General features: G+C 47.1%; 1 protein-coding gene across 8 annotated transcripts in view; it reads left to right on the forward strand.

Annotated features, from left to right (window-relative positions):
- The window catches only part of slc8a2b (solute carrier family 8 member 2b), a 28,316-nt gene that overhangs the window by 900 nt on the left and 1,985 nt on the right, over positions 1-25,431 (forward strand). Inside the window, exons 2-15 of one of the 8 annotated variants that reach the window (XM_061828025.1) lie at positions 2,373-2,510; positions 2,812-3,039; positions 6,128-6,346; positions 6,473-6,505; positions 7,235-7,360; positions 7,492-7,687; positions 8,195-8,325; positions 8,388-8,761; positions 8,900-9,003; positions 10,820-10,840; positions 11,009-11,023; positions 12,586-12,710; positions 24,178-24,286; positions 24,918-25,190. In XM_061828025.1, the coding sequence (XP_061684009.1) occupies positions 2,373-2,510; positions 2,812-3,039; positions 6,128-6,346; positions 6,473-6,505; positions 7,235-7,360; positions 7,492-7,687; positions 8,195-8,325; positions 8,388-8,761; positions 8,900-9,003; positions 10,820-10,840; positions 11,009-11,023; positions 12,586-12,710; positions 24,178-24,286; positions 24,918-25,190 (2,092 nt within the window). Of the gene's footprint in view, positions 1-2,372; positions 2,511-2,811; positions 3,040-6,127; positions 6,506-7,234; positions 7,361-7,491; positions 7,688-8,194; positions 8,326-8,387; positions 8,762-8,899; positions 9,004-10,819; positions 10,841-11,008; positions 11,024-11,549; positions 11,580-12,585; positions 12,711-24,177; positions 24,287-24,917; positions 25,191-25,431 lie in introns of all 8 variants that reach the window. The other 7 variants (XM_061828019.1, XM_061828022.1, XM_061828017.1 and 4 more) reach the window with 7 other exon arrangements.

Below are 25,431 nucleotides of genomic sequence, written 5' to 3' on the forward strand. Positions count from 1 at the left end.
ACCTGTTTTGGACTGCCCCAAGGATTTTCTATTAAAAGCATATCTCTTTTATGCTCCAAACATTTTGGTTTGTTTCTCTGTTTTCCCAAGGTAGCTCCAAAGCAAGTTTCATTTAACAGCATAAAATTTGGCTGACATGTCTATCATAGGTACATCCACAAAAATGTTTAAAGAAGCCATGCCCTTAAGCACAGAGAAAGTCTACAATTTTAATTTGAAGCTCCCATTTTGTGGGCATGTTAGCCTTTCAAAGACAACCTTGTCTTTGTGAGTTTGTCTCATTGCTATCCAAACAGGAGCACTTACTAAATCCATAAATGTGGAGTACAACAGCAGACAGACAGTCAATTTACAAAGAACATTTTTTATAACTCACAGTTGTGCAAAGGATTCAGAGTCATCTTGCATTTAGAGCAATTAGAATACACATTAGACCAATAGTCCAGTGCAATGTGCAAAGGGTGTCAAGACTTCAAGGAGTGTATTGCAGTTGAAAGTGGCAAGTCGTACAATAGTCTGGGACCAAGTCGATTGTCCAAATGTTGGAGATACTCCTCAGTCGATTGTGAAAGTGGGGCAGATGCTACTAAGGTATGAGAGGCGAGCATTGGTCAGCAACAGATGTGCAGATGGTGCAGACTACCACAGGGAGTTCACTAATAAACATATATAATACCTAATACTAATTGGCTCAGACGAATGTGACCACAAACTTGAGGCAGAAAATTGACTCCATGTTGCAGTTGAATTGTACTTTAGCTGTTCAAGACCGGGATTTGAACTCTGGTTCAATCTCTTTTATCTTCAGACGAGAGGTGGGGTACACCCTGAACTGGTTGGTTGCCAACAGACCTCAGGGCACACGTAAACAAACAGCCATTCACACCAATGGGCAATTTATAGTCTTCAATTAACACATGATTTTGAGATGTGGGAGGAAACCAGAGTGCCAGAAGAAAACCCACGCAGGCACAAGGAGAACGGGGAGACTACACACAGGCAGGGCTGGGATTTGAACTCCACTCTCCAGAACTGTGAGATAGATCCTTTAATCAGTCATACACCATGCCGTCTATTTTTAGCAGTAGTAGCAGTAATATTGTTATTGTTATCATACCATATCATATCATGTTTGCAGTTCCTTGTAACGTGGCATTCAAAGGGCAATTGGGCAATAAGCCATGTGATACTGGGATCCATTTTGAGAACGCACTTAAGTTGCCAAATACAGTTCACAAACATCATTTATTATTCATTATAAGTGAGCTTTTTTGGTCCGGTCAGCAGGGCAATGCTACAACGAGGAACCAAACAGGAACCTTTTAAATTAATTCGACATTTATTTTAAAATCAGTGAGAGTGGTGTATCATTACTCACATTGTACTACTGGATGCATGTACTGTATATTCTGCATCAATGTTTAAAGTGGTGCCGTGAGATACATAACCCAGTTTTCAAGTTTTTTGACATATGAGCTGTCATCTCACTGATTTCTTTGCTTTGAGTTGCAAGTCCAAACTTGCGATACTACTGCTGTATGGTGGCAGTAAACAATTCAAATCACTTACCAGTAAGCAGCAGTTTAATAACGATTGAAGAGTTCTTCAAAACAGTTTGTTTTATGCCACACCCAGTGGAAATTTACTGTCAAAGTAAACAAAGAAAATTACATGTGTTTTTAAAACAATCGAACAACTTTATTTTAAGAATAATCATTTGAGTGATACTAATATAATGGAAATTTTCTTTCATGAGCTAACACTAGTATCAACAGTCGTGGTGCTGTAACCCATTTAGCAACAGATATTTGAACACAAATGGTAGAGCAACATATATGTGATATCACAATATTCAGGCATATATTCTTTATCCTCTGTGAAAAACGACTAACAATACAGCAGCTTACTAAATCACAGTAGCCTGGAAGCTATGCTCCATTTGTCTGCATGAGTATATTATATTGCTCCCACCCCTAAGTACCTAAGTCACGCATAACAAAAGGACAACCACAACAGATTGAACTGAAACATTAGATAATGTTTAAAACACTCTGTAATTGTTTACATTCTTTTTTAACTATGTCATTACTCAGGCCTTTTATAAAGTGCAATACTCAAGAGTGCCATTTTCCTCATTAAAAAACACATTTAAGAAATTGTTGGGGTTTTTTTGATAGGTAGGCTGGGTAGCAATCAATAGTGTTTCCTGTCTTTTCTCTGAGCATAGATGATTTAATGTGTTTTGTGTAATTTACAACCACTCTTAAATACAATCTGCATTTCACATGTAATAAACAACAACGTTGAATCCTATGTAAACTAATCTATTAGCATGTTTATATTATTGTGTGCAATGCGTGTTTTGCCAACAGGAGAAGGAGGTGACCATCACCATGCCAAATGGGGAAACATCAGTGGCGACGGTTCGTATCTGGAACGAAACAGTGTCCAACCTGACACTCATGGCTCTGGGCTCCAGCGCACCAGAGATCCTGCTGTCAGTCATAGAGGTACACTACATTACACACAGGAAAACACCATACTCATAACTACTATGGAAGTTAAAAGTGGGAAATGTACACTCTGTGCAAAAAATGTTTTCCTTTGTGCCAGTTTATAATTGCACTTCAAAGGAAAATAACATTTCTACTTTGGTACATTTGAAATTTTCTCCTTTTTTACATTGACTCGAGCTGAATTAATACTTCAACTTTTACTTCACAAGTATCTCTACTTCTACTTAAGTTCCGAGTGAGATCTTATTTCCCAAGCTCTGCCACAAATCATCCATTTGTGTCGCTGTCTCTACAGGTGTGCGGCCATGAATTCAAGGCGGGCGAGTTGGGGCCGGGTACCATTGTGGGGAGCGCCGCCTTTAACATGTTTGTGATCATTGGCATCTGCGTGTGGACCATCCCCCAGGGCCAGGTGCGCAAAATCAAACACCTGCGGGTCTTCTTCATCACCGCCTTCTGGAGCATCTTCGCCTACATCTGGCTTTATCTGATCCTGTCTGTCATGACACCCGGCGTGGTAGAGGTGAGTTGGACTCCCTAACACCCGTACGGAAAGGACCATCCGCTAGTTTTACAACATAAACCAGTCCGCCCTTTGTCCTCACTAATAAGATAATTCTGCTCACTAGTAGCACAACGAGAGCGCACTAGTAAAGCAAAGCAGATGTATTTATGTAGCACATTTTCATACAGAAGGTAAACATGTAGGTATGTGCAAATTTTAACTGTTGTTAGTGCCCATCAAGTCTTTAACTACTATAATCTAGATTTAGATCCAGATCTAGATTGTGCTTTACATTTACAAGTAGAATGACTTTTTCTTCCTAGTAATTTTCTTTCCATTAAAGTGCCTCATTGGCCTACTATTATATTCAAATAATCCTTACTAATGAACTCTCCAACACGGTGTGAGCATTTTTTTTCCAATATCCATGTACCAGTATGCTCTTTATGCTGACTAATAGTACAATTCCATGAACTTGCACAACAAATGTGTCTTAGTGGTAATTTTGTTTCCATGACAATATAGCCTTAGTAGAAAGCAAATAACCCTTATTAATAAACTATGAAAACGTGGAAGCCGTATGAGCATTTTATATCTTCGCTGTCCAGTACGCTCTTTATCCTCACTAGTATTATAATTCCTTGCACTCGTAGAACGAATGTACCTTACAAGCAACATACTGGTAGACATACAGGGGTGTCAGACATTTCTGTCGCAGGCCACATTGTAGTTACAGTTTCCCTCAGAGGGCTGTTATGACTGGCCATTTTCAACTATTGTTTATGTTTGATAACACAAAAACGCTTGAAATATGTTGTTGTCATTTATGATATCACAATTTGAAATGTTAGTACAGATTTTAACAAAAATCATGAAAGTCGACCCACCTGATTTCCCTTCGCGGGCCACATAAGATCATGTGGTGGACCGGTTCTGGCCCTCGGGCCCTGAGTTTGACACCGATGTGGTGGATCTATTACATTTCATACACATACATATTTGGCTTAATATTAGAACAACTCACTGTAGGCATAGTGAGGAAAAAATTTGTACTAGTTGATATCTTTTTGCTACAGTTACCACAATTTAAGCACTAGGTGTTAATAATGTTTATAGAGAGCAGTGTGAGTATTTAATAAATCGCAATATCAAAGCTATTTGACGATTTGTTTTCAATATCTTTGACTTGCAGTTTAAGGTCAATGCACAGGAACTAGCCCCTTCTGTGTCTTTGTCATCACTCACAAGTCAACACACTAGTATAACTGTCTTACTAGAAATACTTTTTCCACTACTGCTTTCAAAGTCAGTATGTCATTTCTGCAGACTAGTAGTGCAACACCTGCATACTGGTAAAGCTACGTACATCTGAATAGTAAAGCAGAACTGTGCAGTGGTTGGCATTCGGGAGCTACTTCTATTACTTCTAGTAAAGCACTACAGTAACAACTAAAATGTTATTCTGTCACTTGCAGTACCAGTAGCAGGCAATTGTCAACTAGTGCACAGTTTTGCCTCACTAGTAGTGTGCAATTCTGGTAAAATGTTGCCGTGAAATATGGGTAACTACAGTTTGGAAATTGAGACATTTTTTTCCCCCCTTAGCTTATGAGTGCAAACTTATAAAGAAGTGTTGTATGGTAGCGGAGAACTCATCTCACTTCACAAAAATAGTACTTTAAGCAAATAATGAACAATTCTTCTTGAAAAAAAAGAGCTTTCAAGATGTTTAAAGCCACTCCCAGTTGGGGTTTAGTGTCAAACTAAACATAAAAGATGAGATTATACATTGTGTATTTAAAACAAACCGAAAACTGCCAAAAGAAAGCCCCTATTGACATGCTAACAATTAACAAAGATACTTTAACACAGTGAAGCAATCACAAGACTATATATACATACATATATCCTTCATCAAAACTAATATCACTGCGTCTTATTACAATAAACTTGACACTGTTAATACAGACGAATGAACAAGAACCACAATCTTCTTCGTTTGTCTACATGACCGGCTTGAATAGAAGGATATATGTATGTATTTCTTTCAGCTTGTCACATTAGGGGTCGCCACAGCATGTCATCTCAGATGAACGTTCATATTTGTTTGGCACAGTTTTTACGCCAGATGCCCTTCCTAACCCAACCCTTCTGCATTTATCTGGGGAGAGAGGGATATTAACATCTAGTCCTACATAATGCATCTGCCTCCCAATGGCCAAGGCAGGCAAAGCAGAAGGAGCTGGAGAATTGATTGTATTGAAGCATTAAATCATAAGACAAACTTTATCTTTTTTAACATTCTTTTTAATTATGTCATTATGTCTCTGCTTTTTTTTTTAATTTTCTGGAGTGGGGATGGAACTGATTAATGGCATTTCAATTCATTTCAATAGGGAAAGAGGATTTCAGGTATGAGTGTTTTGAATTACAAGCATGGTATGGAATGAATTAGACTCCTTTCTGAAGAGACCACTTTCTGCCAAAGTTTGCTAGTTGACATCTGTATGCTACTAGTACTTCTAGTGACAGATGTGAACTAGTGGGATTTCCTAGTGTCACTTACATAGCTGTTGTCAGTCAGTTACAGACTCACATCATCTGTCAAATCGCAAGCACGCCCTCGAGTCACTCTGTCTAGCACAGACACACTTTTAAACTGTCAATCCAATTACAGACAGGTCCCCCGGATGCCTGTCAATCAAACACAGACAAAAACCTTTTAATTGCTGTCATTCAAATCCGGACCCACCCTCTTGCTGCTGTCTACCAACCACAGACACATTCGTCTGCTGCCAATCAAGTATTGGCACGGCCCCTTTGGGTACTATTGGTCATCAGACATGCCCATACACTTACGCTTGATGAAACACAAATTTGTCATTACAATTACTCAATAAAGACAAAATCTCCTGTTGATCAAGCTTCAACATGTTCATCGTCTTATATGATTTAAGGCAATGCGCATCTCCAGTTATTGCCAGTCAAATATAGCCACTTATCAGTGATACTATTAAAGAATTTCATCTTCTGAATTAAAAGCAGATGTATTAACATCATTATGGTTAAATGGCGACTTCATTTGGATTGTTTTCCTGTCTCTCAGGTGTGGGAGGCCTTGGTGACCCTACTCTTTTTCCCAGTGTGCGTCATCCTGGCCTGGATTGCCGACCGCCGCCTGCTCTTCTACAAGTACATGGGCAAGCGCTACCGTGCCGACAAACGCCATGGCATCGTCGTGGAGATGGAAGGAGACCTGACACCCAACAAGGGTGGCATGGAGATGAGCGCGGACGGCAAGTTCACGCCACGGGGAGGTGCAGTGGTCCCCGCCGAAAACTGCACTGGAGACGCGGCGGCCAATAATGTTGGCGTGGCGTCAGTTGCGCCCGCGTCCATGGGTGCTGCAGGCAACTTGCCCAACTCCAGCAGTGCCGTAGTTAACTTGGAGACGAGTCGGGAGCTAGATGAGAGTCGCAAAGAGGTACGATACTCAGAAGAAGATTGTACTGGCATTTCAATTGATTTGAGTTTTGCATAATGAGCGTGGCCATGGAACAAATTAAACTTGAATCTCAAGACACCACTAAAAAGCGAATATTTGTTGCATTAATTTGGCCATATAGTCAGGTAATTACATTGCATTAATTAATAAACTGATATTGTAATTGATTAATTGTTATTGCTTTTCAATTTGTTATGTTTTGGATAGGATTAGAAACGAGCTCATTAGAGGGGCAGCCAAAGTTGGATGTTTTGGAGACAAGGTTAGAGAGAGCAGACTTAGTTGGTTGGACATGTTCAGAGATGAGAGAGTGAGTATGTTGGTGGAAGGGTGCTGAGGATGGAGCTGCCAGGCAAAAGAGTGAGAGGAAGACCAAAGAAAAGGTTGATGGATGTTGTGAGGGAGGACATGAGGAAAGTGGGTGTTAGAGAAGAAGATGCACGAGATAGCCTTAGATGGGAAAAGATGACACGCTGTGGGAACCCCTAATGGGACAAGCCGAAAGGAAAAGAAGAAAGAAGAAGTTGCAATAAATTATAAATCCCATTCAAAATGAGTGCACTTTTTTGTACTGTTTTTAGATTCACATTTTTGCTCTTTTTCTCCACACCTGTGTTGAGATGTTAAAAATGTATACATGCGTAAGGTGCTTAAGACAAGCTGGAGTTGTAAAAAAAAAAAAAAAAAAAAATTGGACTCCCTTTCAAGGTCATCCGCATCCTGAAGGAGCTGAAGCAGAAGTATCCGGACAAAGAGCTCGACCAACTGGTGGAGCTGGCCAACTACTATGCCCTGCTGCACCAGCAGAAGAGCAGAGCCTTCTACCGCATACAGGTAACACTCCCAGTAACCTTTACTTCAAACCAGCCCAGGCCCTGGAGGTAAGATCCGGCTCTCCCTGTGCTTCCACCACAATCACAAATGCACTCACACCCTCTTTCTCTTCTGTTCTCTGCTCCCTCCAGGCCACTCGCATGATGATAGGAGCCGGTAACGTCCTGAAGAAACACGCCGCCGACCACGCTCGACGCGTCGTGGTCACCGATGAGGAAGCGCCGGAAGATGACGACCTTGCCGTGTGCAGCCGCATCTCCTTTGAAAGTGCTCACAGTCAATGCATGGAGAACTGCGGAATCCTCACACTGGCAGTCATATGCCAAGGTAGGGTAGTGAAAATTGGGGCCAGGGCATTAACTATGTGTTAATTACAATTATCCATCCATTTTCTATAGCGCTTGTGAACATTAGTGTCATGGCTAAATTGGCGCTAACCCAGCTGACTTCAGGCAAAACGCCAGTTAAACCTTGGACTGTATGAAGTATTTATGTTTTGGGCACTAAGGATGACAATTAGCTCTGTGCTAAATCTGGCACTTATATTGTTTAATCGTGTATATTGTTTTGTGTTTTATTAAGATCCAAATTTCCCGTCCAAATAAATAGGAGTTGAGTTAACTGCATGCTTGTCAATGACAGGGTACAGATAGACAAATGATGGACTGGCACTGCCCCACATCCCATGTAGAGTCGCGACTAGTACCCATTAAAACCCTTAACTTCAATTCATTTGGGTTTCTTTTATTCACATCAGAGTAATTTTGACCTGCAATTCAACGTATGGAGATGTCACATTGTTGACACAATGAATTTCCAACCCAACGCTTTCAGGGGGTCTGGAAGAGAATACCTTTTACGTGGACTACAGGACCGAGGATGGTTCGGCCAACGCTGGCTCCGATTACGAGTACAGTGAAGGAACTCTGGTTTTCAAACCTGGAGAGAATCGTAAGGAGATTAAGGTAAGAAAAAGACAAACATTGCTTTCTATATAGAAGAACACTTCCACATCTTTCATCTCCAGGTTGGCATCATCGACGATGACATCTTTGAGGAGGATGAGCACTTCTTTGTGCGCCTGCTCAACCTGCGGGTGGGCGACGCAGAGGGGATGTTCGAAAGCGATGAGGCGGGCGCCGCACCCAAGGGCCGGCTGGTGGAGCCCCTGGTTGCCACAGTGACCATCCTGGATGACGACCACGCCGGCATCTTCACCTTCAGCGAGCGCATGCTGCGCGTCAGCGAGAGTGTGGGCACTATGGAGGTGACGGTGGTCCGCAACTCGGGCGCCCGTGGTACTGTCATCCTGCCGTACCACACTGAGTCAGGCACGGCCAAGGCAGGGGAGGACTACGAAGATGCGCAGGGTGAGCTGGAGTTCACCAACGACCAGACAACGTAAGTTCTGCCAATGATACCAACCTGGCACTTTTAAGAACTTGTCAGACTGTCCTGGCAAGGATTTTTTTTCCTTTCCAAAAAGTACCTCGCAGTACATTTATGATAATGATCAAATCTGTGTGTATGCATTTGCAGTCAGGCGCTACAGGTGAGGATTATTGATGATGAAGAATACGAGAAACATGAAAACTTCTTTATCGTCTTGGAAGAGCCACGCTGGCTGAAAAGAGGAATTTCAGGTTAATGTGCACTCTCTCTCGCAGCAACCACATGCTAAGCGGATATCACAACACTTAATACTCTAAGCATATAATGTATAACCATTCGATCAAAATGTTGAGGGTATAACCTCAGCAGGCAAACCACATCAGTTATACACTTGATACATACTGTTCATGCAGCTCACTGAGCTTAGACCCTCCACATGCTACCGAGGTTAAGTACATGCCCCATTTACTTAACATGTTAACATAAACATGCTGCATATACATTCAACATGCAAAGCAGAAAGTGTGTAAACTGTAATTTGCTCTGCAAAGAACCAATGTCAAGCACAATTACCCAACAAGATGTGCATATAAAAGGAGTCCTCAGTCTACGACTGAGATCCGTTCCCACGGCAGCGACTTAACTCAAATTTTGACTTAAGTTGGATTTCACCGTTAAAGTCAAAATTTACGATGGCCGCTGGGATTGGCTACAGCATTCCCGCGAACCTCGTGAGGATAAGCGGCTCGGAAAATGTGTGGACATGGCTACTTGGTTTAAAAAACTAAAATACATTAAAGTAAAAAATATAAGATGCTTCACTTACTATTAGGGAAGGGAGGCTGGGATTGTCATGTCCCTGCCTTCCCGTCCTGGCTGGGCGTGGCCAGCTGTATATATAGGACCCCGGGGATGACTGGTCCACTGCCAGATCGTCGCATCTCATGCCCCGTTCCAGCACTCCTTTATCTTTGATCGTGAACCCGTGTGTACCGACCTGCGCCTGTTCTCCGACCGACCCCGTAAGCCTGACTCCTTTAACACTTCTGCCTTCTTTGATCGATCTCCTGTGTACCAACCCTCGCCTGTCCCCTGACCACCCTTGTAAGCCTGGCACCACTAGTACTTCTGCTCTCTTGAACTGACCTGCTGGTAACCGATCTCAGCACAAATAAAGACCTCCTCTGTACCGCCTCCTTGCCTCTTGAGTCGTGCATTTGGGCCCGCCCTCGAGCCTCACTTGTGACAGGGATGGTGAAGAATGAAGTCAGGCTGCACTCAGCTCTTGCTAAGTAAGCAAGTGCAGGAAGCCGTTGCTAGCCGTAAATTCCTCCTCGGCGTCCTCTCCTTTCTGCTCTTTCAAAAGTTAGAAAAATACACCGTGCCTTTTCCCCTTCATGAAAATGAGGCTGATATTAAGTCCACGTTGATTCGGATCCTCAATCCATGACATGAAAATCTTTCCATCGCGGCAACGATCAAACAACGTTGCTTCATTTTTTTTCATTACAAAAAACATTGCTTCATGATCACTGTATCCCTCATTGGGGTGAAACCCTTCACGTCCACTAAAATACGGGCTTTGTCCTTAATAATAATCGCCACGGTCATCCAACTGAAGCCCAAGTCTTTATGTCAGTCATGTCCGTCGGTGTAAATCCTTTCTCAGTTTTTTTTTTCCTATGAAGTTGAGCTTCGTTTCCATGGTCACTATTTTTCTTGCGGCAGACCAGCATGGCTTTTAAAAAAAAAAAAAAAGCTTCTTTTGGCCCATGAAGTCAGAAAAGTCCCACAAGCCCACAAACACAGATAAGCAATATGCATTCACTAAGCAGAAACACTATGGTGCTGGGGCCATCATGGCAGATAAGACTCAGATGTTGTAAAATCAAAACGTTTTAGATCGAGACCGTCTTAACCCAAGAACTCCCTGTATATCGTAATGCCAAACACATATTAGCTACGCTGCGGAACCATCGCCACCTCCTGGACGGGAACCTGAGACGGCAGCTGAGCCATCGGCACCTCCTGGACGGGAACGTGTGGGCGTGCCAGTCGCCGTCGAAGCAGGAGCAATTCAGGAAAAACGCTTATTGTTCCAAGGTCGGAGATCGGGCAGGCAGTCATGTGCAGCAGCGGTAGTCAGGACGTCGGGCGTGGAGAGCAGGTCCGCGGGCAGGCAGGAGTCGGTACACAGGAGATTGATCAAAGCAGGCAGGAATATCAAAGGAGTCAGGCTTACGGGGTTGGTCGGAGAACAGGCGGAGGTCGGTACACACGGGAATACGATCAAAGATACGGGAGTGCTGGAACGGGGCATGATTTGCAACGATATGCCACCAGACCAGTTGTCCCCATGGTCCGATATACACCGGGGCCAATCAGCCAGCATGAGGTGCAGATGTGCACCTCCCAATCAGCGCGGCCGGCAGGACCATGACAGAGAGAGACGGTAAATAGGAAGTCAGCTTATTTAACACATATGCCTAAGCACATATATCAGTGCTTGACATAATCACCCAATACAGCTAAAAAAGATATTGTAATCTCAATATGAACATTGCACATTCAAGCCACACACAAAACTATACACTGGAAACACCAAGCCTCCAATTCCATAAAAAGTACATCCGACATGCGAAGCACGTACACACCACGTGTTCAGCACATCTCGTATATCCACTAAGGTCACCACAACAAATACCCACTCAATAAATGACTGTGTTGCAGACGAGAGTTGATACACATGACCACTTCTTGTCAATACATATTCTTCCTCTTTTTTGCTTCATTACAGCTCTGCTTCTCAGCCAAGGTAAGATGGGGCTTCTTTCTTGTTTTGTTTAGCATACTGTCATGTGGTTTTGTCCTCACCTTCATGGTCCCTTGTTCATGCAGTGCTACCTAGATCTAGCAACTTGTGAGTTGTTCGAGTTACGACTGATGTAATGCCCTCCCATGTGACCAAGTAGAGCCAGAGATGCAGATTCTCTTCTAGAGCTTTGTTTAACAGGGCAAACAGTCAAACACACAAATACAAAGAGAGAACATTCGTAGGGAGCCGCTGTAGGCGGAAATTTAAAATGCCAAAATGGCACCACTCTCTAGGCCACCTCCCTTAAATGCTCACATCCAACAACTGATACTACAGTACGTATTGTATATACATTTTACAAAAACAATTTCCTGACATTGTTTTGGTATTAATTTTATAATACTTACATACAACCAAGTGCTGTTTTTATTTTTTAAAAAGTCTTTTATGAAGGTTCAAATGGATTAAGAGCAGGTCAATTAATTTCAGTGCCCCCTCTGAAATTAATTCCAATTGCTATAGAACTAAAGTGAGTTACAAGCTTAGTCATGGGACTAATTGAACTCTTAAGACTTAGTAGTTTAACTCATAGGGGCCGATGGCCTGCCTCAATGAAGCCCCTCCCCCTCACTTCATCACCAAGTTGGTGCCACATCTATAGTTGATTTCATATTTCTTTGGCCTGACAATAAAACAGCAGATAGGTGAGTTTTTGAGCAAATAACAGCATAAGTGCCCACAACCCCCCACCCCACCCCCAAAAGAAAAAATCTTCACTCAATTTAATTTCCAAATGCTGAACAGCAAATATGTAAGTGTTTACTGGGCACACAAGTAACCTCACAAGCATGCACCATGTGGAGAAAAACTTGTCGACAGCAGCCTGCTGTTGATGTCCTGCTGCCCGGCCTTTAGCACCATAATAACGTAGGACAACCTACTGTTTTACACGTACTTGATTGAGATTTCATTTGGCATATCTGTAACACACTCATACAGCCTTGGATTCTCCTTCCAGAGGGGTACGAGGGCCATCTGAACGCTGAGGAGGAGGAGGCCCGGAGGATTGCAGAGATGGGTAAACCCATCCTGGGGGAGCACAGCCGGCTGGAGGTGGTCATTGAGGAGTCGTATGAGTTCAAGGTACACCCCTCTAAAATCTTTTATATGACTACTGTGTTTGGAATTCCAATGCATGCTACACCCAATACAATCTCTGTAATGTCCCATTTATACATTTTAATTCAATTAGTTTGATTCCAAATGTGGCACGTTCCATTTTTGAATCTGGACCACTGAGCATTTAAATGATAAAGAGTACTGTAATATTTGTTCAATTAATGAATGTGAACGACTGGTTAGCACATCTGAGGAACCGGGTTCAAATTTGTCTTCGCCTGTCACGGACGAGACTTGGGGGTGGACCCAAATGCACGACTCAGGTGAGAGGTAAGCAGTGCGGAATAAGCCTTTATTCGTTCCAATGTCGGTTACCAGGGAGTCAGTCCAAACAAGCAGCAAGATCAGTAACGGCAGGTTTACGGGGTAGGTCGGGAGACAGGCGTTGGTCGGTACACGGGAGGTAGACGTCAGGAGTACGGTAGTGCGGGAACGAGGCATGAGAGGCAACGATCTAGCAGAGTCTCTGTCGTCCCCCGGGTCCTATATGTACTGGGTCTAATCGGAGGTCATGAGGCGCAGGTGTGACCCTTCCGATTAGACGGCCACGCCCAGCCCTGGCTGGAATCCAGGATCATGACAGTACCCCCCCCTCAACGGCCGGCTCTGGACGGCTCAGGCGCATCAGGGTGAGCCGCGTGAAAGTCCCTGATGAGGGAGCGGTCCACGACGAAGCGGGAGGGGATCCAAGAGCGCTCCTCTGGGCCATATCCCTCCCAGTCCACCAGGTACTGGACCCCCCTCCCTCTGCGGCGGGAAGACAGCAACCGGCGCACGGTGTACACCAACCCACCGTCGACCATGCGGGGGGGCGGGGGGGACTTGAGCGGAGGAGCCAGCGACGACGTGCGATTCGGGCGAAGTCTGCTGACGTGGAACGTAGGGTGCACCCTCATCGACCTGGGCAGTTTCAACGAGACGGCGACCGAGTTAATAACCTTGGAAACAGGGAACGGGCCAACGAACCTGGGAGCAAGTTTGCGGGATTCCGTCCGCAGCGGGAGATCTTTGGTGGAGAGCCACACTCGCTGTCCCACTCTGAGCTCTGGTGCGGCCCTCCTCTTGCGGTCTGCTGCGGCCTTGTAGGCGCTGCTCATGCGCAGCAGTGTCCTCCGAGCTGCTTCCCAGGTCCGTTTGCAGCGTCGCACCACGGCCAGGGCCGACGGAACTGTGGATTCTGTGACCAGTGGAGGAAACAGGGACGGAGGATACCCATGCACGACATGGAGTGGAGCCATACCTGTTGAAGCGGAGGGTAGGGAATTGTGGGCATACTCCACCCACTTGATGTGCTGGCTCCACGTGCTCTGGTCCCTGGATACCAGACATCGAAGACCGGTCTCTAATTCCTGGTTAATCCTCTCAGTCTGGCCATTAGACTCTGGGTGATGACCCGATGTCCGACTTGCTGAAGCGCCGATGAGGTTGCAGAACTCCTTCCAGAAACGGGCACTGAATTGCGGACCCCTGTCCGAAACGATGTCCTGGGGTAGACCGTGGTAACGGACGACCTTGTCTAATACCAACTGGGCTGTCTGCTTGGCCGACGGGATCTTCGGGAGCGGCACGAAGTGGACCATCTTGGAGAAACGGTCCACTATGGACAGCACCACTGTGTTCTCTTGTGAAGGCGGCAGGCCGGTAACGAAGTCCATCGCGATGTGTGACCACGGACGAAAGGGGATGGACAGGGGTTGCAACTCACCAACGGGCCGTAGGCGGGAAGTTTTATTGGCAGCACACACCGGGCAGGCGTTGACGAACTCCCTAACATCCTTGCTGAGGTTAGGCCACCAGAACCTTTGTTCGACCACTGACCGTGTCTTCGCCATACCCGGGTGGCAGACCGTCTTGTTGGTATGGGCCCAGTTGATGACGTCTCCCCGCAGAGATGGGATGACGAAAAGACGGCCCGACGGACAATCCGCGGGTGGCGGTGTCTCTTCCAGGGCTCCTTCACCCACGACTCGATCGACCAGGTGAACTCGGACACGAAGCACCCCGCTGGCAGGATAGTAGCGGCGTCTGAATCAGTGCGCCCTCCCTCGTGGATCCGCGAGAGTGCATCCGGCTTGCCGTTTTTGGAGCCTGGGCGGTAAAACACCTTAAAGTGGAAGCGGGTGAAAAATAGAGCCCACCTGGCCTGACGGGCGTTCAACCTCTTCACGGACTTCAGGTATTCAAGGTTCTTATGGTCCGTGAAGACAACGAACGGTACTTGCGAGCCCTCCAGCCAGTGCCGCCACTCCTCCAACGCGCTCTTGACCGCCAGCAGTTCCTTATCTCCAACGTCGTAGTTCCTCTCTGCCGGGGTCAACTTTCTAGACAGGAACGCGCACGGGTGAATCCTTCCATCCCTGGGACTCCTCTGCGACAAGACTGCTCCGATTCCTGAATTCGATGCATCCACCTCCACCACAAACTGGTTATCGGGATCCAGAATAATGAGAACGGGCGCAGTAGTGAAACTTGCCTTGAGCCTGCCGAAGGCCTCCTGGCAGGTCCCGGACCAGTCGAAGGTGGTATTTGGCGAAGTGAGCGAATGCAGAGGAGCGGCCACGGAACTGAAGTTCCTTATGAATTTCCTATAGAAATTGGCAAATCCCAAGAACCTCTGCACGTCCCTCCTGTTGGTGGGGGTAGGCCACCGCAGCACCGCGTCGACCTTCCCGGGATCCATCCGTATCTCTCCCTCAGCCAGACGAAGCCCAGGAAGGACACGGATGCCTGATGGAACTCACACTTATCCATATTCACATATAATTGGTGCTGCTGCAGACGCCGGAGCACCTCTCGGACTTGTTGAATGTGAGAGGCTAGGTCTGCTGAAAAGATGAGAATGTCATCCAGGTAAACAAAGACAGATCTGTTCAGGAACTCCCGGAGCACATCGTTAATGAAGTTCTGAAAGACGGCCGGAGCGTTTGTCAGTCCAAAGGGCATCACAAGATACTCATAGTGCCCTGTGGGGGTGTTGAACGCCGTCTTCCACTCATCCCCTTCCCGAATCCGCACCAGATGGTAAGCGCTGCGCAAGTCGAGCTTGGTCAAGATCCGGGCTCCCTGGAGGAGTTCGAATGCTGTAGAGATAAGCGGCAAAGGGTACCTGTTCTTGACTGTGATGTCGTTCAGTCCTCGGTAGTCGATGCAGGGTTGCAGCGTGGAGTCCTTCTTCTTGACAAAAAAAAACCCCGCACCGGCTGATGAAGATGAGGGGCGAATGAGTCCGGCTGCCAGCGAGTCCTCGATGTAGTCCCTCATGGCTTGATGCTCTGGTCCTGTTAAAGAGAACAGTTTCCCTCTGGTAGGAAAGGTGCCTGGCAGGAGTTCAATCGCGCAGTCGTATGACCGATGTGGCGGTAGAGACTTTGCCTTAGATTCAGAGAAGACCTCCCGTAGGTCATGATAGCAGGAGGGCACTGCGGTCAGGTCCAGGGCGGTACCAGGTTCTGTTAGCCGAACCGGCGCGACTTGAATACCCCTGTCTCTCCGGACAGCGAAACAACGACTGAGACAGTCCTCACCCCAAGTCTTGATCTGACCCGTGGTCCAATCTTTCTGTGGGTTATGTTCTTTGAGCCACGGACTGCCCAAGATGATGTCGCTACTACGTGCGTCGAAGACATGAAAGCTAATTCGCTCCGAGTGAGCGTCCGGAAAGCTCATACGTAGCGTCTGAGTACGATGTGTAACCCGACAAAGGAACTTGCCGTTGGTGGCATAGGCGTGACGAAACCGTTGCGTGGGAAAGGTTGCCGCCCCCAGCTCCTCGACCACGCGGGGATTTATCAGGTTTGCTTCCGACCCAGAATCTATGAAAGCCGTCACAGAGCATGAACGGGAGTCCGTTCCCAAGGTGAGGTGAAGAAGGGACCTCCCTGACCCCGTCGCGGTGTACCGCACCCTTACCGGAGTAGCGATCCTGATGTCAGAATGCCCTGGTCGAGTCGGGCAACGGGCGATCAAGTGTCCCGAACGCCCGCAGTAAAAACAGCGTCCCTCTCGTCGCCGACGTAAGCGCTCCTCCGCTGAGCTGCCAAGCCCCTCCACTTGCATGGCTTCCGGTGAAGCTGACAACACGGGTGGCCGGGAAGCGGAAACAACCGGACTGCGACTCTCCCTCTCCTCCTCCCTCAGGCCCTCCATCTGTCTCTGCACGGTGAGGCGCTGGTCCACCTTGAGGGCCAATGCGATGAGGGAGTTGAGCGAAGGCGGAAGATCCATGGCCACGAGGTGACCACGGATCTGTGGGGACAGTCCCTCGTAAAACGCGTCATGGAGGGCTTCCTCATTCCAGCGGCTCTCGGCAGCCCGAATCCGGAACTCAATGGCGTAGTCGGACACGCGGCGACCCCCCTGGCGAATTGTCATGAGTGACGACGCCGCCTGGCGTTCCGGAGCCGCATACTGGAACACCTGGGTGAGCGCGCAGACGAAGCTCGCCCATGAGCGGCAGGTCTCCGAGTTACGGCTCCACTCGGCGGTGGCCCATGCCTCCGCCCTCCCTGTCATGTGGGAAATGACGAAGGCGATCCGGGAGCGGTCCGTGGGAAACGCGGAAGCTTGCAGCTCAAAGTGGAGATCGCACTGCGCCAGGAAGGGCTTGACGTTACCGGAGTCGCCTGAGAACCGCTATGGTCGAGAGAGCGGAGTGATGGTGGCACGGGAAGGCACAGGAGCGGCCGCGCTAGCTTGGGAGGCTAGCCACGGTTGCAGCTGGGTGCAGAGCTCCTGGATCTGGTGAGTCATACCCTGGAGAGCAGCCTCTTGCTCACCCAGGCGTTTGCCCTGCACTTGCAGCGCACGGCGAATGGCTTCAGAGTCGGCTGGGTCCATGTTCTTGGCTAGATCGTTCTGTCACGGACGAGACTCGGGGGTGGACCCAAATGCACGACTCAGGTGAGAGGTAAGCAGTGCGGAATAAGCCTTTATTCGTTCCAATGTCGGTTACCAGCGAGTCAGTCCAAACAAGCAGCAAGATCAGTAACGGCAGGCTTACGGGGTAGGTCGGGAGACAGGCGTTGGTCGGTACACGGGAGGTAGACGTCAGGAGTACGGTAGTGCGGCAACGAGGCATGAGAGGCAACGATCTAGCAGAGTCTCTGTCGTCCCCCGGGTCCTATATGTACTGGGTCTAATCGGAGGTCATGAGGCGCAGGTGTGACCCTTCCGATTAGACGGCCACGCCCAGCCCTGGCTGGAATCCAGGATCATGACATCGCCTGTGTGGAGTTTGCATGTTCTCCCTTTCCCTGCATGGATTTTAACTGGGTGCTCCAGTTTCCTCCCATATCCAAAAATACGCATGGTAGGTATGTGTGTAAATGTGAGTTTGAATGATTGTTTGATTCCATGTCCCCTACAACTGCTTGACAACCAGTTCAGGATGTACCCCGCCTCTCACCTGCTGTTAAGTGGGATAGGCTCCAGCATGCCCACCACCTTCGTGAGTTTAAGCATTGTAGAAAATGGATGGATGGATGGATGGATGGATGGGTTGTTGCTGAGGCCTCAAAGGCAAACATTCCGCTTCCTCGACAAGGGTTCATTTCACATTCAAAGTGTAACGTGTTCTTTGAGTGGATATCAAAAGCTATCACGTCTCAGGAAAAATCCACATTCCAGGAATTGTACCCACCTACAGACTTACAGTACCTTGTGAAAGTATTGGGCCCACTTGAAGTTTTCAAACTTTTGCCACATTTCCGGCTTCAAATATAAAGATATAAAATGTGCATTGTTTTGTCAAGAATCAACACCAAGTGGGAAACAATTGTGAAGTGGAATGAAATTTATTGGATATTTTATACTTTTTTAACAAATGAAAAACTGAAAAGTGCGGCGTGCAATATTATTCGATATTATTATTATATTCGTTCAATATTATTCCCACCTGTGTGTAATCAAGTCTCCGTATAAATGCACCTGCTCTGTGATAGTCTCAGCGTTCTGCTTGAAGTGGAGAGAGCATCGTGAAGACCAAGGAACACACCAGGCAGGTTCGATATACTGTTGTGGAGAAGTTTAAATCCAGATTTGGATACAAAAAAAAATTCCTAAGCTTCAAAGATCTCAAGGAGCACTGTGCAAGCAATCATATTGAAATGGAAGGAGTATCAGACCACTGCAAATCTACCAAGACCCGGCCGTCCCTCTAAACTTTCACCTTGAACAAGGAGAAGACTGACTCAGAGATGCAGCCAAGAGGCCCATGATCACTCTGGATGAACTGCAGAGATCTACAGCTGAGGTGGGAGAGTCTGTTCATAGGACAACAATCAGTCGTACTCTGCACAAATCTGGCCTTTATGGAATAGTGGCAAGAAGAAAGCTATTTCTCAGAGATATCCACGAGCCACAAGCCACATGGGAGACACACAAAACATGTAGAAGAAGGTGCTCTAGGCAGATGAAACCAAAATCAAACTTTTTGGCCACAATGCAAAGCGGTATGTTTGGTGTAAAAGCAACACAGCTCATCACCCTGAACACACCATCCCCACTGTCAAACATGGTGGTGGCAGCCTCATGGTTTGGGCCTGCTTTTCTTCAGCAGGGACAGGGAATATGGTTAAAATTAATGGGAAGATGAATGCAGCCAAATACAGGACGATTCTGGAAAAAAAAACTGTTGGAGTCTGTAAAAGACCTGAGACTGGGACGGAGATTTATCTTCCAACAGGACAATGATCCAAAACATAATGCCAAATCTTCAATGGAATAGTTCACAAATGAACGTATCCAAGTATTAGAAGGGCCAAGTCAAAGTCCAGACCTGAATCCAATTGAGAATCTGTGGGCAGACCTGATGATTGCTGTTCACAAACGCTCTCCATCAAACCTCACTGAGCTCGAGCTGTTTTGCAAGGAAGGATGGGCAAGAATTTCAGTCTCTCGGTGTCCAAAACTGATAGAGACATACCCCAAGCGACTTACAGCTGTAATTGCAGCAAAAGGTGGCGCTACAAAGTATTAGTGCAAGGAGGCCGAATAATATTGCATGCCACACTTTTCAGTTTTTCATTTGTTAAAAAAGTTTAAAATATCCAATAAATTTCATTCCACTTCACGATCGTGTCCCACCTGTTGTTGATTCTGGACAAAAAATGCTAATTTTATATCTTTATGTTTGAAGCCTGAAATGTGGCGAAAGGTTGAAAAGTTCAAGGGGGCCGAATACTTTCACAAGGCACTGTAAATGAGTCACACCTCTCAAGCTATTACATGCAAACTCTCCTGGTACGCGCGAGGGGAGTGTCAGAAGTTATCATTGCAGAATCGACGTAACTTGAAAACACGGAACCCAGGCGTGTAAAGTACTGACTTATGTACCAATGAGAGAATATGACCCATATTGCCCATGCTAAAAAAAAAAAAAAAGACCACTGATTATTTATTATGTTATTACTGACTGCAGGAAAAAAATATCTTTAAATTGGCATGGTTTATAACTACAAAGTGCTGAGATGGAAATAGTAAAAGCGGTCAGGATGTTGAATTTATGCACAAATTCTCTGGAAGGCCTGTTTTCAGTCAACTTGCATCGATCGGTCTGGTCTGTGTCTGCAGAGAAAGCGTCTGGGAAATCACGGACATAAAATCTCCCCGCAGCCGTTGTTGTGCTTGTTAAAGGCCATTAACAACTCCATGTGTTAATGACTTATTGATGTCACCAAAAGGCACTGCCCACCCCCAACCAAACACCCACACGCAATTATTCTCTGTCCGAGTAGGCGGTGCTAATAATAGTCAGTGGCAAAAAAAAAAAAAAAATAGTTTTCAGCTCAAAACGTTGTCTCGGATGGGTGTCAAACTACTTTGTATTTTTGAGGAGAGCACCTTCACGGCTTTGTGGACAAAGTAAAGGGACAGACGTCCCTCTTCAATTAATCAATCATGTTGGATTAGAAAATGGATGGATTTTGTACTTCCATATTTAGTTCTTTCTCCTTCCCTTTTATCTTTTTCCTCCCTTACATCCCTTTTTCTTCCTATCCTTTCATTCATTTTTCTCTTCTTACTACCCAAACTTCCCTTCCTTCCTTTTCCTTGATTTCTGTTTTAGTTCCATTTCCTTTCTTCCATTATTTGTATTCTTCTTCAATAATCTCCTTCACTCCCCTCCTTCTACTTTCCTTTCATTCATCTTTACTTTCTTTCCTTCCATCATTCCTTGCTGTCTTACAGCCTCAATCCTTTTTACCCTTCTGTCCTTTCTTTCATCATTCCCTCCTTTCCTCCTTCTTCCTTCATTTTCTTCCTTTTAGACCTTCCTGCCTTCACCTTCTTTTATCCATATTTCTTTCCATTCATCCTTCCTTCATTCCTTCTTTTTGTCAATGCTCCTTTGCATTCTTCCTACATTAAATAATTTTCCCTCCTTCTTCCCTTCCCTTCCCTCTTCCTTCCTCCCTTCCCTTCCCTCTTCCTGCCCAACCCTTTTCCCCATTTCTTCCTTTGCCCTTCCTTCCTTCCTTCCTTCTTTCCTTCCTTCCTTCCTTCCTTCCTTCCTTCCTTCATCCATCCCACATTTCTTCTTTCTATCCTTTCCCCACCTCCCTTCCTTACTTACTTTTGCTCTTCCTTCCTGTCATCCTTTTTTTCTTCCTTCCTTCTTTACTTCCATTCTCCCTTTCATTATTCCTACCTTCCTCCATCTTTCATTATTTTCTCCTTCCTTCATCTCTCCTTCCCTACATTTGTGAGTGCGTCAGGATATTATTCACAGCGCTTCTTTTTTTCCACTGGTATCTGTCACGAACGAGGCTCGAGGGCAAACCCAAATGCACAACTCCAGAGGCAAGCAGGTAGTTTACAGAAAGCCTTTATTCGGTCCGTGGTCAATGATCAGCGAGTAAGTCAGGAAAGCAGCAGTATCAGAAGAGGCAGGCTTACTAGGATGGTCAGGGAACAGGCGAGGGTCGGTACACGGTAGATCAGGTATACGGGAGTGCGGGAATGAGGCATGAGAATCAACGATCTGGCGGAGGACTAGTTGTCCCCCGTGTCCTATAAGTACCGAGTCTAATCAGCCGAAGCAGGGTGCAGGTGTGTGCCAACTAATTGGCTGGCCACGCCCAGCCTGGGGAGGATGCCAGGGGCATGGCAGCACCCCCCCCCTCCCCCTCAACGGCCAGCTCCCGACGGCCCAGCAGCATCTGGATGGGCCGCGTGGAAGTCCTCGATGAGGGAAGGGTCCACAATGAAGCGCAAGGGGATCAAAGAGCGCACCTCCGTTCCGTATCGCTCCCAATCCACCAAGTACTGGAACCCCCTTCCTCTGCGGCGGGAAGACAGCAACCGGCGCACTGTGTACACCGGCCCGCCATCCACCATGTGGGGGGGCGGGGGTGGTTTGGCTGGAGGAGCCAGCGGCGATGGACGATCCGGGCGTAGTCTGCCGACGTGGAACGTAGGTGCATCCTCATTGAACTGGGTAGTCTAAGTGATACGGCGACCGGGTTAAAGATTTTGGTGATCCGGAACGGACCAACGAACCTGAGAGCAAGTTTGCGGGATTCCATCCGCAGTGGAAGATCCTTGGTGGAGAGCCACACTCGCTGCCCCACCCTGAGTTCTGGTCCGGCGGTCCGCTGCGGACTTGTAGATGTTGCCTATGCGCAGCAGCGTCCTCCGGGCTGCCTCCCAGATCCGTTCGCAGCACCGTACCACTGCCAGGGCCGACGGCACCGCGGAGTCTGTGGCCAAGGAGGGAAACAGAGAGGGAGGATAGCTGTGCACAACGTGGAGTGGAGCCATACCTGTTGAGGCGGATGGTAGGGAGTTGTGGGCGTACTCAACCCATTTGAGGTGCTGGCTCCACGTGCTCTGGTCCCTAGATGCTAAGCATCGAAGTCCAGTCTCTAATTCCTGATTTACCCTCTATGTTTGGCCGTTAGACTACGGATGATGGCCCGAAGTTAGACTAGCCGAAGCGCCGATGAGGGTGCAGAATTCCTTCCAGCATGGGGCGCTGAATTGCGGGCCTCTGTCCGAGACGATGTCCCGGGTGAACCCGTGGTACCGGACGACCTCGTCCAACACCAGCTGGGCTGTCTGCTTGGCCGACGGGATCTTTGGAAGTGGCACGAAGTGAACCGTCTTAGAGAATCGGTCCTCTACAGACAGCACAACTTTGTTTCCCTGAGAGGGCGGTAGGCCGGTGATGAAGTCCAACGCGATGTGTGACCACGGGTGGAAAGGGATGGACAGAGGCCACAACTCTCCTGTCGTAAACGGGACGTCTTATTGGCCGCACACACCGGGCAAGCATTGATGAATTCCTTCACGTCTTTGCTGAGGTCGGGCCACCAGAATCTCTGTTCGACCACAGAATGAGTTTTTGCCATACCCGGGTGGCAGACCGTCTTGTTCGAATGGGCCCAATTGACGACGTCTCCCAGAAGTGATGGAACGACGAACAGGCGATCAGACGGACAATCTGCGTCTCTCCCAGGGCCTCCTTCACCCGTGACTCGACCGCCCAGGTGAAGCCAGACACAAAGCATGCCTCTGGCAGGATAGGAGCCTCCATTGACTCCGTGCGCTCCCCTTCGTGGATCCGTGAGAGGGTGTCCGTTCTTGGAACCTGGGCGGAAGGACAGAGTGAAGCGGAAGGGGGTGAAGAAGTGACCCCACCTGCCCTGGGGGGCGTTCAAGCGCTTTGCGGTCCTCAGGTACTCTGGGTTTTTGTGGTCAGTGAATACCACGAACGGTACTTGTTAGCCCTTCAGCCAGTGCCGCCACTACTCCATAGCTGTCTTGACCGACAGCAGTTTGTGATACCCCACGTCATAGTTTCTCTCTGCCGGGCTTAGCTTTCTAGACAGGAACACACACGGGTGGATCCTTCCGTCTTTGGGACTCCTATATGACAAAATGGCTCCAATTCCCGAGTCCGACACGTCCACCTCCACCACGAACTGGCGATCTGGATCCGGGATAATAGGTGCGAGGCTCGAGGGCGGACCCAAATGCACAACTCCAGAGGCAAGCAGGTAGTGTACAGAAAGCCTTACTAGGATGGTCAGAGAACAGGCGAGGGTCGGTACACGGTAGGTCAGGTATACGGGAGTACGGGAACGAGGCATGAGAATCAACGATCTGGCGGAGGACTAGTTGTCCCCCGTGTCCTATAAGTACCGAGTCTAATCAGCCGAAGCAGGGTGCAGGTGTGTGCCGACTAATTGGCTGGCCACGCCCAGCCTGGGGAGGATGCCAGGGGCATGACAGTACCTTTTCATTTAATAAATTTGGTAACTTTTTAAATGGCAGTGTCTCTTTGGGGTGGTGTGTGTAAAATTTTGAGGAAAAAAAATAAATGGAAGTCCACCGTACTGATGACGATGAAGTCTTCAACATTACAGTGTCAGAATGAAAGCCTTTGTGGTCCTTACGACCTTGTGTCGTCTTCTTGCTTGGTTTTTGACAGAGCACCGTCGATAAGCTCATCAAAAAGACCAACCTGGCACTGGTCATCGGCACACACTCCTGGAGGGAGCAGTTTGTGGATGCCGTCACTGTGAGTGCAGGTAAGCTGTGTGTGTGTTTTATTTGTGCTCTTTTAAAGTTTGCTTCACCTAACTTAATTATGTTACACTTATCGGAAACTAATGCTGTTGGTTCACCCCAATTTGTTGAGCGAAAAAAAATAAATACCTTGATGCAACTCTGCTTACCTTTGACTTTGACGTGATAAGATATAAAGGCCTTGACATGAAAGTGGCTCCGGACCTTCGCCTAGCCTACACTTGCTGTGGACTCATGGTTGGAGAGACTTAGTGCATCCAGTTATTATGTAAATCACCCCCACTTAAAAAATCACACTGATGACATTCCTAAGAGCTCACTTACACATTTTCAGAATTAGGCAAATAACAAAAGATTTACTTGAGCACTTAAAAAGTCCCTTCTCCGCAATAGTTCCCTTGACCTGCAGACCTTTTGCAACATCGTTACAGATGAATTACGTGAACACTTTGCCCGTTTGGCAGATGCAAACCTTTAGTAAACCAGACCCTAAGATTTTTCTTTTAATTTCATTAGCAGCAAAAAAGCCAAGCCTTCCTATTCCCATAGTAAATTGATGTCTGGTGGTTCGATGGAATCATCTGGTGAATAAGTCCAGTTCTGCAAACCTCACTCATCTTCTGTGGCTTTTCTCGGTTGGAGGCGACGATGACGACGAAGAAGGCCGTGAGGAACGCCTACCGTCCTGCTACGACTACGTCATGCACTTTCTAACAGTCTTCTGGAAGGTTCTGTTCGCCTGCGTGCCGCCCACAGAGTACTGGAACGGCTGGGCCTGCTTCATGGTCTCCATCAGCGTCATTGGGCTGCTCACCGCAATTATCGGGGACCTGGCGTCGCACTTTGGGTGCACGGTGGGACTGAGAGACTCTGTGACCGCTGTCGTCTTTGTGGCCCTGGGAACCTCCATTCCTGGTGAGTAAAGCAATTTGGAGGACTTTGAGTCAAAATTGTCACTAAAGTTGACACCTATTTGAAGGTGGTTTTCCTTTACAGTACTTTTAATTTCATGAGCCTTGCTATGTGTGTGTCACAACGGTGAACAGTTATTTAAAAGGGTTTTTATTAAATACATGCTTCTGGAGGTTAAACTTGTGCATCAGTCTATAGTGGACAGCTATTCAAAAGATGTTACTTCTACAGCATATACATATAA

Source organism: Syngnathoides biaculeatus, chromosome 8 (assembly GCF_019802595.1).
Source record: "Syngnathoides biaculeatus isolate LvHL_M chromosome 8, ASM1980259v1, whole genome shotgun sequence".
NCBI classification, from domain to species: Eukaryota; Metazoa; Chordata; class Actinopteri; order Syngnathiformes; family Syngnathidae; genus Syngnathoides; species Syngnathoides biaculeatus.